The following is an 18,163-nucleotide window of genomic DNA, read 5'->3' on the forward strand; positions in this document are numbered from 1 at the left end:
GGAAAAGCAAACCCAAGCAATGCAAAGCACGAACTTTAGGGTAGATCAATTGGAGAAGCAAATTGGGCAGATTGCGGAGTTTGTTGTGCAGTTTAGAGAACAAGGAAAGCTTCCTAGTTCAACCATTGCGAATCCAAAATGAGGCTTTGAAACCACAAATGCAATCATACTAAGGAGTGGAAAAGAAGTTGGGGCAGGTCCTACACCACCAAAATCAGGTCCCAAAGAGGATGAAACGTTGAAATCTGAAGAGGAGACACCAAGTCCACTTACGGCAAAGGTAGCACCACCTTTGCCGCAAGCACCCATGGCCCCTAAGCCATCCAATCCGTCCACCCTAGGTAAGATGAGTCCAAGTTTGGTTAATTCTAACATTATTCCACCCAATGTGCCCTTTCTTAGCAGATTTTTGCAATTCAAGAATGAAGAGGAGGAAAAAGATGTTCTAGAGACATTTAGGAAGGTTCAAGTTAACATACCTCTCTTGGATGCAATCAAGCAAATCCCGAAGTACGCTAAGTGTTTGAATAAGCTTTGTACGACAAAGAAACGTTTTCGGGAGAAAGAAGTGGTACAGGTAAGTGAGAATGTGTCTGCCATGATACAACGTAAACTACCTCCTAAATGCAAAGATCCGGGTAGTTTCACCATTCCTTGTGTCATTGGTAATACTAGGTTCAAATCTGCCATGTTAGACTTAGGTGCATCCATAAATGTTATGCCATATTCAATTTATGCATCTATGAACCTAGGCAAGTTAAAAAATGATGGTGTAATCATACAATTGGCCGATAGATCTAATGCATACCCAAAGGGAGTTGTGGAAGATGTTTTGGTGCAGGTTAATCATTTGATCTTTCCGGCGGATTTCTATGTTCTTGAGATGGATGAATCGGATCATGCTCCTTCATTGCCCATTCTCCTTGGACGACCTTTCATGAAAACGGCTCAAACCAAGATTGATGTAGCCAAAGGAGAAGTAACTATGGCATTTGGTGGTGATACGATTTGTTTTAAAATTTCTGAATCTATTGAGACTCCTAACGTTGTTCGTTCTTGTTGTGTTATTGATACAATAGAAAAGATAGGGGCGGACCATTCAGCCCCTAACACAAAGGTTGCATCAAGAGCCATGCAAGACGAGGGAATTAGAGTAGAGCATAAGGACCCCACGGCCACTGCCCTTAAGATACCCAATGTGGCCGAGAACACCATGAGGAAAAAAGTTCATGTTGCTGCCACTTCATCACAACACCAAGGTAAGGCACCTAGTCCAAATCCAATTCCCATTAAAGTTGATAGGTGGTTCCCTTCTTTGGTGCAGGTACCCAAGCAAATCCCCGATGGTGGGCGCATGAACATGAACCTTAGGCAACACAACGCACCCATCAACAAACATCACTATCCATTTCCGTTCAAGGATGCAATGTACAAGAACTTTGTGGGGCAGGTTGTGGAGGAGATCCCACTCCATGCCGTGGGCTCCAATGGGGCATGATTGTGTTCTTCATCCGGCTTCAAGACGTTAAAGAAAGCGCTACTTGGGAGGCAACCCATGCAATTCAACAAAGGAAGCCCTAGGAATCACTCCAATTCCAGATTTGCGTTCCTAAAACCCTTCACTTTGTTGCTTGTTTCTAATCTGCCCAGTTTTGTTATTTACTTGCTGTTTGTGTGTTTCTTTTTGTTTAGTGTGGTTTTATGCTTGAAACATTGAGGACAATGTTTGATTTAAGTGTGGGGGGGGGTAACTAAGTGTTTTAGATGCAAATTCGTGGGATTTTATCACCCTTAACTTGGAGACTTGTTCCTTGCTGTTTTTAAGTGTTTTTAAGCAGTTTTGGTGTGTTTTAGTGTGTTTTGATGCAAAAATCCGAAAATCACATAAAAATTTGAAAATTTGTTTTAAAAACCCAAAAAAGAGTTGTTTTTGTGTGTTTGTTTGTGTCTTAGGGTACCTTCCAACACAATGATGAGGATTCGGTTTGTAATTACATGGCTGTTAAAGAGAGTGATTAACATGGATGAAAGTTTGATTTACTCTTTGTTTATGCTTGGTTGTGGTTATAACTTATGAATTCACATGCAATCATAAAAGAAAAAAAATCAGTTTTTGTAACATGCTTGAAGGAAGGAACTCAAACTAACGCTACAACCTTGTGAGACTTGAGCCTAAACGTTTATTTGGAGAGTTAAAATCTGTGCATTATTGTTTTCTAAGTCGTTGCATGATCTCATTATTCCTTGCTTGGTTACTACTTAGAAGGCGTTTCATCATTTAGTTCCAAATGCTAGAACTCATGCCCATTTCATTCAAAGCATGTCATTGAATTGCATAACACATATTCAAGATGAAGTTGTGTAGTGACCACCACCTTAGCCAAAAAGCCGTGTGCCCTACTCCATTATATGTTTAAGTTTAACCCCGTTGAGCCTTGTTTAACCTTTTCTTTGTTAACCCACATTACCCTCACCTAGCCTAGATTAGGACCATCCTTACCCTTGTTCTTGAAGCATAGTAAAGCATGATTCAAATTGAATTCCTTTTGATTTATGTTGGCAGAAAATAAGTGTGGGGGAAGTGTTTTTCATGAGGAATTGTGTGCCATAGGCACGGCAAAGAAAAGAAAAGAAAAAAATTTCGTGGAAAAAGAAAAATTGAAGAAAAAAATATGAAAAGTTTGAAAAAAGAGTTGAAAAGTTGAGCAAAAGAGTTCCAAAGTATTGTTTGTTGAAGTAAGGGTCCAAAACAATGAATTCGGCCCCAAGGAGTTGTTTAAGTCTTCCCCTTGTGTTTTAAAGTTAATTTCTGCAATCTAAGTGAATTCTAAGTCTCAATTTCATTGCTTTGCTTACTATTGCTTGAAGAACGTTTGTTTTCCCTATCCTTTCCTTGTTAACCAACACCCCAAGCCCCATTACAACCCTTAACTTCTATCTTGAGTGTTAGGTGTTTCAATTTGTGGAGTTTGAATTTGGTATGAGCATATGGTGTCACTGGTTCTCGCATCTAAGTAGTAGCATTCCATTCATGAGATCATATCTAAACATGCTTCTTAACTCTAGAAATTGCGTTCTTTGTGAAACATATATGTGAGCATTCGTTTTCATATCTACATCAATCTTCTCACATATGACTAGTGTAGGGTGTGGAGTTAGAAAATCTGAGTGAAAATAGAGTGTATATCTTGTAAGGAATTGAGGGAATTCTCTAAGGCATGTTACTACATTCAAAGCATTGTTTTAATTGATTACTTGTGAACTAGTAAGTGGTGGCTTTAATTAAGTATGTGCTTGTGTAAAGATGACTCAAATCTGTGGGGATAACAATCTTTAACATGTCATGTGCATTGGAAATCCTTGAGGCAAACGTTGGAAGGTTTAGGTTTTGTTTTGGTTAGTTTGTTTCGTTTTGTTTCCTTTCTTTTGTTTGTTTTGCTCGAGGACTAGCAAAAGTTAAGTGTGGGGGAATTTGATAGGAGCATATTTATGCGCCTTAGTTAGCTAGTTCTTATGCATTTTCATGGTGTTTTCTTAGTTAAAGTAGTCTTTTAAGCTAGTTTTATGTGTTTTCAGGTTTTAAGGCCAAAGGATGCAAGAAGATGCATTTTGGAGCTTTTTGGAGCAAAATTGGGCTTGGAATGATTATCACATAATTGGAGCCAAGGTTTGGACGAATTTGAAGACTTGAAGATGATGATTCCTACTTGAACAAGGTTTCCTAGTTGAAGTAGGAAAGTGCTTACATGAAGGAGGATTCCTAATCGACGAAGGATTCCTAATCGACGAAGGATTCCTAATCAACGAAGGATTCCTAATTGAAGATGGATTCCTAATCACATGAGGATTCCTAGAAGAACAAGGATTCCTCCTCCAACAAGGATTCCTACTTGAAGTAGGAAAGTTAAGCCAAGGTTTCCTACTTTGGTTTGATTTTTCCTAATTGTCCCTAAAAGTTCCAGCAATTATGAAGACTTTCTAAGCATTCTAGGACACAAAACAAAAGCCTAGAACCCTTTTGAACCCTTGCCACACCCCCCTTTGCATTTCCTCTTCCTTATTTCCTGTTTTTATGCTTTAAAACACCTTCCTTTTGTGTTTTAAACCCTAGCCGAATTTCCCTTGCCCTTTCCTTTAATTTTCTGATTTATTTCCTAATTCTAGAATCCTTAGATTTAATTTCTGATTTCCTAATCAACCTAGGGTTTTAATTTATGTTTTCCTTTAAATAAACCTCCTTGTTGCAGCCACAAAACATTCCACACACATCCATACAACTCCATTCACGCCAGAAACCTTTCCCCTACCTTTGCCGTGCCCAACCTTCACCCAAATCCATATTTTATGACCCCAAAACCTTCCTAGCGTGCCATACACCCATCCTAGACACTTTCCCACCATTCTCCATCATCCAAAACCCATCCAAATCATCTCCATACCTTGTGCCGCAGCAAGAAGGAAGAAGGAGTGCTCTTGAATGTGCTTGCTAGTCTATTGCAGATTGCTGGAACTTTTAGGTGTAATCTTTCTTATGTTTTCAATATTTCAATTCAATAAACTTTGTGTTGTGAGTATGAGGAACTAAACCCCCTTAGTTGGGGGGTGATTCGAAACCATGTACATGCTTGCAATATGATTTGATTACATTCAGTTGTTATTTCATAAGTTGTGGATTCAATTCGTTCATCTACTTGATTGATAACTTATTTGTGTATGTTGATTGAGAGTGCACGCTTAGTTTTCATGCATGAATATGATGCTAGATTATGAGGGAGTTTCACCTAATAGTTACAATCTTATAATCACAAGTAGTGAAAGTTGCTTGAAAACGATCGCGTTGAATGAATTCTTGGCACGAGTTTCATGCTCATCATAGTAACGAATGCCTCGTCAACACTTATAGTTCTCATTGTGCTTCATGATTCTTGATTGTATCTTTATTGTGCTCATCACGTAAGGAACCTTTGAGGAAGCTTTGAATTGTTGTATGCGCTTTCCCATCCAATTCATTAACTTAAGGATAACTTGAAGGTTAATTTAAGCGTATCTAATTAACTTGGGGTGTTGAGTTTCATAATTTATTGGAAGAACAACTGAAAATCGTTTTGTTTGCAAGTGTGACATGTGTGGAGAAGAACCTCCTAACTAGCCTTTTATCCATCCTTTTCATCTAAAAACGTTTTAGAATCTGTTTTGTTTTAAAGTTTCTGTTTTGTTTTCAATTTTCGTCCAAAACAAATCCCCCTTTATTTTGAAGTCTTAGATTAGTTAGAAAGTGTTTTGATTTGTGTTTCTAAGTGTTTTGATTCAAGTTTTCACCCAAATTCGTCCAAGTTCTTGTTAGGTTCTCAAAACTACCCAGAAAGTAGTTTTTAGGCAGTTTTGAGTTTTAGGTTTGTTTAAGTGTTTTAACCTTTAGTTTTGCATTCTTTGAGTCTAGTTTAGTGTTTTAAACTTTGTTTTTGAGTTTTTAAGTCAGTTTCCAAGTGTTTAGCAATCCCTCCTAATCCCCGGTCTAGAACGATCCCTACTTACATACTTTACTACATTTGTCAAAAGAGGGTTTAATTTGTGTGCTTAATATATTTCGCATCAAGGCTCATCTTCTGGGTTAGGGTTCTCGTCGTCCTGTGGCTCCAGTCGGCTAACGAGTGCAGCGATTTGCAAGTCTTTTTCTTCCACAGTTCGGGTTAGCCTTGCGATTGCTTTATTCATCTGAGCCAGTTGTTCTTCAACGGAGGTAACGCCGATAGTCATGACTTGTGCGACCAATAGACGTGACTTTCCTTTAGACATCCAGGATGCTGATGAAGAACGTCGTTGGCTGCTTTGAGATGTCATCTTATGTGCCTCAGCATCATGCTTCGGTGCCCCCAGCGAGGTCAGGTTGATGACAGACTCGCACCTTGGATGCTCCCCTTGCTCTTTTAGCGGCACCAATTTTGAAGTGGCATGTTGAAGAGCGGTTGTGGCGCCAATGGATTGTCCGTTTGCGGCAGAAGTGCTTAGGATCCTTCCATCAGTGGTTGCAAGAACGGCTTGTCCCTTGCTTGATGCCATTGACTTTGAGGTGTGCTTGGATTCCTTGAACGGAGAAAGAGATAAGAGGTAGAGATTGTCCCACTGGGCGTGCCAATTTGTGAACACGGAAAATTCCTGAAACGAAAGAGACAAGAACGAACGTGCACAAACAAATATTTGTATTTGATGATTTTGGGTTACAATCTCTCTCTAATTTGATCATCTGATTCGATCTCCGTAAGGTGTTGATTTGTGGATGTTTCGTTGATCCAAGGGGGCGTCGAGGCTTGATCTTGGATGAACAGTTGGAAGTTTCTTCAAAGGGCCGTGGGTTTGATCTTTGAAGGTGGATTTGAGCGGATCTTCAAGGGCTTTTGGGCTTGATCTTGAAGAACAGTGATGAACGGATCTTCAAGGGGTTTTGGGCTTGATCTTGAAGGACGGTTGGATGTGTGGATTTGTCGACGTTTGTTGATCCAAAGGGCCGTTGGGGCTTGATCTTGGAAGAACGATGAACGAAGAACACTTTCTTCAAGGGCCGTCGGGGCTTGATCTTGAAGGTGGATGATTGTTGATCCAAAGGGCCGTTGGGGCTTGATCTTGGATGAACGGATGATGAACGATGGTGCTTTCTTCAAGGGCCGTCGGGGCTTGATCTTGAAAGAGCGATGGACGAAGAACGAAGAACGAAGAGAGCTTTCTTGATTCTTCGGGAACCTGGATGCTTGAGAGCTTCGGAGTTTCAGAGCTTCAGAGCTTCAAGGTGTAATATGAATTCGTTCCCTCAAATGAATGAAATAGGCTTGTATTTATAGAATTTTCCAAGGCCTAATTTTGAATATAATATCCCATATGAAATAAGTCGTTTCTGCCAGGTGTTGACACGTGTCCTATTTGATGACTTTTCCGACTCATTTCAATTTTCGTTGAGTCGCATGCTACGTGTAAAATTTATGTAATACATGAGCGTTGACACTTTGATTTATTGGTCAACATTTATTTACCAAAATTTCGATGTCTACAGAAAACATAGTTCAAAGTGAGTCTAAAAAATGCATCCCTTATTAACTTTGCCTGTAAACCCGTTTTGACTCGAAACTTGTAAGTTCTTTGCTTAGAAAGAATCCTAATCTCCTACTACTGCTAGACACAGTCAATGTTCATGATTGTGATTTCTGAACATGATCTAATATAATATATAACTATCTAATTTATACATGAAAAAATGATTTTGTATAAAAGGCTTTTTCTTTCATTTTTTTTAAGATGACCGACATAGTGTGGGCGTGTGTGTCTGAGAGAGAGAGAGAGTGTGTGTGTGTGTGGGTCATCGACAAATTTAGGTTAGTTTAAAGACAAGGAAGGAGGGCAGATAAGACTTGGGATCTGCATTGTCTGTGGCCATTCCTCTCTATCCATTTTCTTGTATTTTTTTTAAGGAAAATTGTATTTGAACCCATTGAATCTCTTTCTACATCTAATTTATTCTTTACACCTATATTATTTTTAATTAAATTTTCAAAATCTCTTTAAATCCAAATTTATTGCCTAAATTATCCTTACAAACCCAATTCAAGGATGTAAATTTATCTTTACATTCATTTAAAAAAAAAATACCAAAATCAAATGAAAAGAGCTGGGAAACATGCGAAAACAATGATGCAAAGGATGTAGCTATTGGTGGTTTGGTTAATTAGAACTTAGATTGCAAAGCTATGACTAATATTATCAGTAAGATATTATACGAACGCAGACATGAGGAACTTAGCTAATCAATGCCGTCTATTATCTAACTGTAACTCTCGAATTAAGTAGTAGCAGATTGATACGTAATCCAATAACAAAAGCAGGATGTTATGGTTATATGTAAATTAAGAAGTAGAAGACTTTGGTATATGGTGTCCAAAAAGAACACCAAATACTTGGTAAACTTATACAGCTAATAGTCATAATGTTAGTATATGGCATATAAATAAAAAAATCAATAATTCAACTCTCGCATAAATAAATTTATATTTTAGTTGGAGAATTAAAAATTTCAAAATCACCCTCCATCTGTCAGAAAGAGCTTTTTTTTTTTTATGAAAGCGTCTTAGGGTTTTTGTTAGAACAAAACGTACGCTAAAAGGTACATAATGGTTAGAGTTTAGTTACCGATTGTGACAGCCCGTCCCTAATTTTAGAGAATTTTTAAAGTTTTAATAAAGGATTTTACAAAAGTGCCCTTTGAGGTACGTGCATTATTCGAGGTTAATCATCATGTTGTGCCATCTAAGATTTGTTTTCTTGACATATCCTCGAAGTACTCGTCGCTACGGACGCGTGGGCGTAGACGGTTCGTTATTTGGAGTTATAACGAAAAAGATTTTAAAGTTTGAAGTTTGGGCATTTTATAAATTTTATTATTAAAATTGGATGGCCCAGATTTAATGAAGATTAAATGGATGGCTTGGATGTAAGGAAAAACAAAAATAAATAAATTTAAGTGAAATAAGGTTTTTGGTGTGTGTGTGCGCGTAAGAAGAAGAAGAAGAAGATTGAGGATTGGGCAGAAACTGCCCAACCAGAAGAAGAGAGAGCCGGAGCTCCGGGAAAGAAAGGAGGGAGTCCAGCGAATCAGGAGAAGAGAGAGGGAGAAGCTGACCAACCAGAGGAAGGAAAGGAGGGAAAGGAGGGAGAGTGGTGAACGGGGGAAAAGGAGGAAACGGGTCATCCTTGACCCATGCGACCCGTGCCTTCAAATCGGCGGGTTCTCGCCGTTCTCGTTCAATTTTCCGACGAATTGGATCAAGGTACCACTCCCAATTAACACCTAGGCCTTCCCTCTTCACGTTTCACCCCAAAAATCAATGAATTTCGTGGTAATTTCGCGAAGAACACCCACACGGGTGCCGCGACTTTCTTGTCTAAATTCTTCAAATTTTGAAATGTTTTCTTTCAATTACTAACACCATTAGCATTCCTTTAGGACCTAGAACAAATCCCAAGAACTAGTAGAGGCGTTGGAACAAGTTTGGAGGTCGAATTGAAGTTCACCCAATTCTAGGGTCCGCACGGAATTTGATGAATTTGAAGTGTTTCCAGGCCAAATTGGCCTTGGCCACAGGTATGAAAGTTGCTCTACTCATTGAGATATTTAATTCTGTATTTTTTGAGAATTTTTGGAAATAGTTGGATTTTCCGGCGAACCGGGGCGGCCGACCGCCACCTGCGGCGGCCCGTGCGGCAGCGCGTGGCCAATGGCCCGCCAATGTCATTCTTAGCATGTGTTTAAGGTTCTAGGTTCAGTTTTAATAATTGATGGACGTAAATTGAGTAATTGAACCTAAGTTCGTTTCGATTCGTGGTTAGGTGAAAATGTGAATTGACGATCCGACCGTTGGATCGTCACCAAACTTTGATAAGTTGTAATACGTAATATTTGAGGATTATAGGAACTTACGGATCGGGAATCTGATTTACGGATCTTTCGGAATTGGAGTTGTAAGTTCATAAAATAAAATGTTAACCGTCACTTGGTTTCCGAAATTGACGGAGATCCGACCGTTGGATGGTAATGAAATTTTAGGATGATGTCCTAGAGGTATATTGTGGACCTCTGGAAGTTATGGATTTGAAATCTGAGTTGCAGATCGTCCGGACCGAACTACGTAGTGACGTGTCTTATATAAGTTATATATTCCATCGATATGAATTCTGAGGTTGGATTTGATTATTGTTCTAGGCGCTGATCGTCTTGACGCCTTGATGTGTGGTGCTACGGAGTTGTTGGGCGAACTCCAGGTGAGTGGGCAGTTTTTTTTTTTTCGTATTACCTATATACTATTAATTGTCCCAGAAATTGAATTTATATGAAAGTATGTTTTCAATTGCCATGATGCATATAAAAAAATTATATGAATTGATATTGATGCATATATATATATATATATATATATATGTGAATTGGTGCTGTGGACACACAGGTGAGTATCAGGTGAGTTTATATGGTTTATATGAATGAATGATGATGTGAATTATGTTGAGAGCTCATAACCTGCACCTCTGGTGTTAGTGCTTATGTTAGTCACCCTGCATCACACGCTCACCTTGGATCCAAGTAGATGCTAGTCGTACAGACCACTAGAGGTGGTTCCGACATGCCAGTCGTACAGATCATTAGAGGGGTTCCGACTGGTAAGTGACCTTAGATTATGTGCACAGATGATTGATGAGAGAAGCACTAGAGCGTATTATTTCACCATATTAGTCGTACAGACTACTATAGGTAGTTCCGACTTATGTGCAGTGTAGTGCCGCACAGGTCACAGTGGTGACTCCGGCAAGGCCGTACAGGTCACAGTTGGTGACTTCGGCTGGATGGGATATTAAGCTATAGAATCAGCCGTATAGGACCACTGTAGGGTCTCCGGTTGATTTATTATTTCGCCTGATTTATATTGATGCATTTATATTATATTTTGGCATATGACATGGCATGACATATTCTTTCTGGAAAGCGTTGAAGGATTGTAATTTGAGCTTTTGATGATATATATATATATATATGTTTATATATTATTATGTTATTTTCTGGGTTTTACAGCGAGGGGTTAGAAATGTTTTAAATGAAATGTTTTCGAAAAACCTTGTTGTACTAACCCACTCAATTTTGTTTTGCGCCCCTCCAGGTTCTAGTTGCAGAGCTTTGGTGGCTACGAGGAATCCAGCGGTGTTATAACAGAAGTTACAAAAGTAGGACTCACCCTCGGGTGTTTCATCATAGTAATTGTATTTTTTTAAAGCTTCCGAACTGTGTAAATAGTTACGTCACACTCACGTGACGGCCAACACGCCCTCCTTCGGGACGGGGTGTGTCACCGATTGTCGGTTTACTAATATCTTATTTTATTTGTTAATTTTATCTTGTACTTGATGATAATTATGCAATAAGGTAATAAAGGTATTTCACTTTTAAAGTTTAAGTTAGGTGTAGAAAGAAATTAAATGAGTTCAAATAAAATTTCTCTATCTTTAATCATATTATTCTGGTAAGTTATGATTATTTTAATCAAAGGGCTCATCTTCCCCATTTTCTGCAACTCTAATACAAAAGCACAAATTCCAAACACCAATGCCAACAAAGTGCTTTCTTTCTTTAACAAGAAGATTCAAGTATTGGGATTTTCTATTAGGATAATGCTAAAAAGATTGAAGTTGTAGATAAAATTTTATATATTAAATAACATGAAAGAAGATGATTATATTATTATGTAAGTGTTAACTAACATGTTTATTTTTTATAATGATAAATCATTTCATTGCAAATTTAATCTACTTAATATTACTTTTTTCTATTATAATTTGAAATCTTGTATACTAGAAGTGTTTTAATTGTGTTTCCCAAAAAAAAAAAAAAAAAAGTTTCCACAAAAAGAAGTGTTTTAATCGTTAAATTATTAATTTAAGATACAATAATTAGGATTAAACAATTAAAAAATTTACAATATATAATATATTAGAACACGAGAGAATTTTCATGAAGTCTTGCTTTCATTCTCACACGATCTGCTACTACATCTCAGTAAGGGATTAGTGAGTCTTTCTTCTTTTCATAAACCAATATTCTAAAATATTTTAATGCACTATAAAAGGGATTCAAAGTCAATCGAGCTGAATACCCTGTTTTGGTCAACTGTATTAATACGTAGTTTCTGAAGGATTTAGTTAATCACTTTATTTATTCATATAATTTTCTATAATCATTTGTCTGATTTTTAGAATCTATTTTAATTCCAATCCGGTAATGGTAATATGTGGAAGGGCAGCATGGGGTCTCTGTTTTGTTTCTATACTGGGTTAATCAAGCTACCATTAATGCCGCCCACATGGATTAAACGTTCAAGGAATGCTGAAAAAACATTTCCCTACAAAGGTAAAGTACACATTTCTGGTAGCCTCAGCTTCTGGAGCTCTATGTTAGTGTTCAAAGAGAAACCACTCCCACACACTCTCTCACTCCTCCTTTCTCACTCCTCTCTCTCTCTCTCTCTCTCTCTCTCTCTCTCTCTCTCTCTCTCTGCCTTTGTACTCTGCTGCATTTGGTTTGAACTAGTGTTTGTCAAGTTGTTGCAGTGTTGGATCTGATTCTTTTTTACCAGTCCCCAAATGGGTTTGTGAGTTTTTTCACTTTTGGTTTCTGGGTTTGAATATTTAGTGCCAAATTTTCAGTCTTTAGTGTTGGTTCTGCTTTATGTCCTCAGTTCTGAAATGGGTTTTTGAGATTTTCAATGTTGTGATCTGGTTTCTGTAGATTCACTTCATAGTTGGATTTGAATTCTAAATTTTTGCTACTTCAGAACAGTAAAAGCTTGAAGCTTGGGAGCAAAATAATGGTACCAAGTCTAGATTTTCCAAGGTGGTGGGGAAAGGAGAGTACAAGCAGGGGAAATCCAGTGGTGGTAACCATGGAGAACCGTAATTACTCAGTGCTGGAGATAAACGGTCCAGATGAAGTTTTCAGGCCGGTTGATAAGGACAGAGGCAAAAATGCTAAGCAATTTACCTGGGTTTTGCTTCTCAAGGCCCATAAAGCAATTGGCTTTGTTTCTTGGATTGGAAACATTGTTTGGTCATTGTTTGTTTCAATAAAAAAAAGATTGATTTTTGGGACACTGGAGACTGAGAAATCTGGGAAAGGGAGGATTTTGTATAGGGTTATTGTGGTGTTCTTAGTGATGGCTTTAGCTTTTCTGGCTTTTGAATTGATGGCTCACTTGAAGGGATGGCATTTGCATATCCCACAAAGTTTGGAGATTAGAGGATGGCTTCATTCGGTTTACTTTTCGTGGTTGGAGTTCCGGGCTGGCTACATTGCTCCTGCAATTCAGGGTTTGACTAATTTCTGTGTTGCTCTCTTCTTAATCCAGTCCACCGACCGGATGCTGCTGTGTTTAGGTTGCTTCTGGATCAAGTTTAAGAAGATTAAGCCAAAACTTAAAGAGGTTCCATTGAAATCAGATGATTTGGAAGGTCCAGGATGCAATTATCCGAAAGTTCTTGTTCAAATTCCTATGTGCAATGAAAGAGAGGTAATAATCTCAATGCTTTTTCGGGTTAATGTTCTACAAAATTACTAATTTGGTTTGATCCTTTTAGTTCAAATTTAAGTAACTTTATAATTGGAAGGGTTACTAACTAATACTATATGTGTGTATAACTGTGGAAATTGATGTTTTAGGTACTGTTTTAGTAGTTTTCAATATATCATTCATTCTATTGGTGACAATGACTGTAACATAAAAATGTATTTAGGTGTATGAACAATCTATTTCAGCAGTCTGCCAACTTGATTGGCCGAAAGAACGGTTGCTGATTCAAGTTCTAGATGACTCAGATGATGAGAGCATACAGTGGTTGATTAAGGGGGAGGTTTCCAAGTGGAACCAAAGGGGTGTCAATATTATCTACCGGCATCGTTTGGTTAGAACCGGTTACAAAGCTGGAAATCTCAAGTCTGCTATGAATTGTGATTATGTGAAGGACTATGAGTTTGTTGCAATCTTTGATGCCGATTTCCAGCCAAACCCTGACTACCTCAAGCTCACAGTTCCCCATTTTAAGGTGGCTAGATCTCTTTTAGTTCTTTCTCTGCAGTTTCTAGCTATTTCTGCTTTAGGTGACTGATTTTGGTTTGTAATTTAACTTGTGTGGTAGGACAATCCTGAGCTCGGGTTGGTTCAGGCTAGGTGGTGTTTTGTTAACACGGATGAGAACTTGTTGACACGCCTCCAGAACATCAATTTGTGCTTCCACTTTGAGGTTGAACAGCAGGTTAATGGGGTTTTCCTCAATTTCTTTGGTTTCAATGGTACTGCTGGAGTTTGGAGAATCAAGGCACTTGAAGAATCTGGAGGCTGGCTGGAGCGTACAACAGTAGAAGACATGGATATAGCAGTTCGTGCCCATCTTTGTGGTTGGAAATTCATATTCCTCAATGATGTCAAGGTAACTTAATCAATTCAAGCCCCAATCCAACTTTACCTGATCCTTCGTTTAGTTTCCGACAATTTGGAATCTTCGTAAATTAGTGTGTATCTAATGGGAAGCTATTTTCCATGTTGCACATGATAAATTCAAATGATGTCTCAAGTTTAAGAAACTGATTTTTTCAGGTTCTTTGTGAGCTTCCGGAGTCTTATGAAGCTTACAAAAAGCAACAACATCGTTGGCATTCTGGTCCGATGCATCTTTTCCGTTTGTGCCTTCCAGCAATCATTCGTTCCAAGGTATTGTTGCAATTTAATTCTTCCTTTTGATCAATTTATTGTCCTGAATCGTACCGTTCTGAGAATAACTCTGCTAAATGCCGTATTGCAGATGAAGTTCTGGAAGAAAGCAAATTTGATACTACTATTCTTTCTTCTTAGGAAGTTAATTCTCCCATTTTATTCTTTCACGTTGTTCTGCATAATTCTTCCCCTGACAATGTTTGTCCCGGAAGCTGAGCTTTCCATGTGGGTTATCTGCTATGTGCCTGTATTTATGTCATTCATGAACATTCTTCCTTCCCTTAGATCTTTCCCCTTCATTGTCCCTTACCTCCTGTTTGAAAACACCATGTCCGTGACCAAATTCAACGCTATGGTTTCCGGTTTGTTCAAGTTGGGGAGCTCCTACGAATGGGTTGTTACCAAGAAGGCTGGTCGGTCATCAGAGCCCGACCTGCTAGAACTAGAGGAGAGGGAAACAAAGGCCATGATTCACCCCCAACTGTACCGAGGAACATCCGATAGCGGTCTCTCTGAGCTCAGCAAATTAAAAGAGCAACAAGAAGCTGCTCCCAAACCTCCTCCTGTGAAGAAATTGAACAAGATATACAAGAAAGAGCTAGCTCTGGCATTTTTACTGCTCACTGCTGCAGTCAGGAGCCTCCTATCAGCACAAGGAGTACACTTTTACTTCCTACTATTCCAAGGTGTCTCATTTTTACTGGTGGGTCTTGATCTAATTGGTGAGCAGATGAGCTAAAAATTTGAGGTAAAAAAAATCATGGTAAAAGTTAAAAAATAAAGGGTGAATAAGAGAATGCTTGGTTTCCAAAATTGGAAGAGGCAGATGCCAAAATAGCTCCTTCTCATTAAAATTGCCCTTATGGATTATTTTCTAGATTTTTTTTCTTGTCCTTGTATTGCTGCAATCATTTGTTTTCTTGATTTTTATTTACATATAAGAATTTAGGACTTATATTACACTATCGGTCCCAAGTCCGGATAAAGAAGGAGGGAGAGGACGTTAGGTAGTCGACAGCTGGCACTCCGGTCTCACGTCAAATTCTTATGATAATGAACACAAAACCGAGCGCAGCCTTGTTTTAGGATTCATATAGTCGACCCCACTTAGTGGGATAAGACTTTGTTGTTGTTGTATAAGAATTTAGGACTTGTCCAATTCAAGCCTTTGTATTGCTGCTTCTGTGTGGAGTGTTGGTGCCAATATTGTATTCCAACACCAGATAGGTTTGTTAATTATTTGAATTTTCGGATTTTACACATGTAAAACTCTCTGTATAGTGCATTATTATTATTTTTTAAATGTGTATGTTGCATTAGTTGAATTGATACCATATTCTCTTCATTTTTTTTATTTTTTATTTTTTCTAGCAAAGTGATTGATATTCTAAACTGCTCTAATTTAAGTGAAGAAAAAAAAAAATCGAACTCTGTGCGTGAGGAGCACAATATTTTATTTGTCTCTTGGAAAATAAGAGAGCAAAAATAAAAAGTGTCGGCAGGCAAGGGGGTGCCCTAAACTATGACCTGCAGTGGACATTGAACCCCACATAAATCTGTACTAATTATATTGCCTAGGGTTTGTGGTTGTGGGTGTGTGCCAATTGTTGTTCCAATAAAGGGATGCATGATGGTGGTACTAGATGCACCAAAAAAAGAAAGAAACCCTACCTCATTGATTTGAACACTTTTGATGCATGATGGTGTATATTATGTATGGGAATGTTTGACCGTTAAATCTTCGTTATTGTATTTTTAATTATAGATTTAGTGGTCAAAATTTTCAAATATATAAGATACAATGAAGCATATTAGAATTTTTTTACCTTGAATTCAAATTTTGCATTTGATTGCCTTTACCCTGGTACAAATTTGATTGACGTTTCGATTTGATAAAATGACCAAACTACCCCTCTCATCATAAATAGATCATGGGTTTACAATTGCCCAAGGTTTATGTGTTATATGATGGGTGTCTTGGAGATCCTAAAGCAAAAGCATGAAAACATCCACAAAGAAATGCATCTGTATAGTAGGTTGATGGGTTGTCATGCTTATCTTTTGATTCTTTTCTATGCTAAGAGGGAGATTATAAGGAAAGGGAGGGTTCTAATTCTATTCTTCATCAGTTAAAGAAAGAGTTCAGATTTGAATTTGTAAAAATCGTCAATTTATTTTTGTCATATTGGAGAGAACCGAATTATAAACCTTGAACTTTCCTTGCCACTTGGGCTAACTCGAAAACTTAAAACCTTCCTCTATTTATGTTCAAACAAACAACTAAATCTAATCTATAGATTTCGGCGCCCTTTCATAAATTTCACACAAGATCTTCGAAATCTCAAAGATGACTCTAATATGGATCTACCTTTTCCTTTCATCCTCACAAACTTTAACTTTTACTGTCTCTGATGGGAAGTAAAAATGTCAGATCCTTTTCCTTTCATCCTCACAAACTTTAAATTTTACTCTCTCTGATGCGAAGTAAAAATGTCATTTTTTTTTATAAATTGACAAGACTAATACATCCGATAACATCTATAAATGAGGTATAGTGCCACTAGTACTGCACCATTACTATCCTTGTGCTTTGATTGTTTGAGATCGAAAGCATCAAAAGCAATAAGAAGGGAAAATGCTAGCACCAGTCGCGCATGCGTCTAAACTAATTTTAGCCATTCATTGTAACGTGCACTCCCATTTCAAGGAGGATGGTGGTCAGCTTCCCTCCCAAATTATTGTGTAGAGACAAAGCTGGGGGACCTGCAAAATAAGCTGACTAACAATTTGAGGATTTAGATTCAATAGTAAGTTGCAGAATAATGGGTCCGTTTAACTCTTGTCAATAATACATAGCAGAACATTGTAAAGTTTCCCCAAAAAAGTGACAAATTAACGAGTCGTTCAATAACCATTTGATTTCATGTTTTCAATTTTTTCACTCTTTTAAAACTAGAAACCAAAAACCAAAAACCAAATATTGAAAGTTGCTTTTTTGAGTTTTTAAATTTTGACTTTCAATTTCCAAGTTTTGGTTTTCAATTTTCTAGAAAACAGTTTAAAAAAAAAAAAACTAAAATGGTTATCAAACGAGTCATAAAAAAAAATGTAGATCGAGCGATCAAATACATGGAGCCGATGAAGAAGATTGTCTTGTCATGCATGAATAGATGAAGGAGAGAACCAAGTGAGGCCTACTGGCTTGGAAGATTCTGGCCTACTAGCACGCTCCATGTTTCTTGCTGGTTTACTCCATATGTAGATCGAGAGAAGTTGACAACCCATTTGGTCTATTTGCATACTTATCTCAAACATCAACACAAATTATTGCAACACATATTTTGTAATTTTTTTTAAAATAAAAACGAATATATATGGTTTCTCTTATACAAGCGATATTAGAAAATGAGAGATTTAAATTTGGAACCTTGAGTGCAAGGGGTGAATGCTCTTACCAACCGAACTACAACCATTACAAAAACGAATATATATGAGGCAAAAAAATGGTGCATGTTGTTTGACGTGTGTCTATTTAATGACAGTCAATAAATGTAAACATATGTGTAATTCTTCTAAGGTAGCGTCACATCCTTTCATCTTTCATCCAATTATCGCACCCTTACATGAATTCTTTATGCCAAATTTCACTTTTCAATTTGTGTGTAAATCCCTTTCATAGAAGGCCTCTCTAGTCATGAGTTACTTTCAGTTGGTGTGGTATTTAGGGCAAAATAATCACTTTCCATGCAACCGAGTGCGTGAAATGAAGAAAGAAACTTACATGTAATTCGTTCTTTGGTGCAACTCAGTGTAGCATGTGAGTTTCCGTATACATCGAGTTGCAGATAAGTTTCTTTCTTCTTTTCGTGCAC

The 18,163-nt window shown here is 37.7% G+C and overlaps 1 protein-coding gene across 2 annotated transcripts; it reads left to right on the plus strand.

The window, feature by feature from the left end:
• The first annotated feature begins 11,793 nt into the window (after nt 1-11,793).
• On the plus strand, nt 11,794-15,594 carry LOC126611644 (probable xyloglucan glycosyltransferase 5). 2 transcript variants are annotated; one of them, XM_050280010.1, is made up of 6 exons: nt 11,794-11,935; nt 12,360-13,091; nt 13,315-13,623; nt 13,717-14,007; nt 14,175-14,288; nt 14,380-15,594. In XM_050280010.1, the coding sequence occupies exons 1-6, from the start codon at nt 11,909-11,911 to the stop codon at nt 15,028-15,030; spliced, it is 2,124 nt and encodes a 707-aa protein (XP_050135967.1). In that variant the 5' UTR covers nt 11,794-11,908; the 3' UTR covers nt 15,031-15,594. The 2 variants fall into 2 exon arrangements, with proteins under 2 accessions (XP_050135967.1, XP_050135968.1); XM_050280011.1 differs by lacking the exon at nt 11,794-11,935 and adding an exon at nt 11,942-12,176.
• The last annotated feature ends 2,569 nt before the right edge of the window (nt 15,595-18,163 follow it).

The sequence above is a fragment of the Malus sylvestris genome, chromosome 17 (assembly GCF_916048215.2).
Source record: "Malus sylvestris chromosome 17, drMalSylv7.2, whole genome shotgun sequence".
Classification (NCBI taxonomy): Eukaryota; Viridiplantae; Streptophyta; class Magnoliopsida; order Rosales; family Rosaceae; genus Malus; species Malus sylvestris.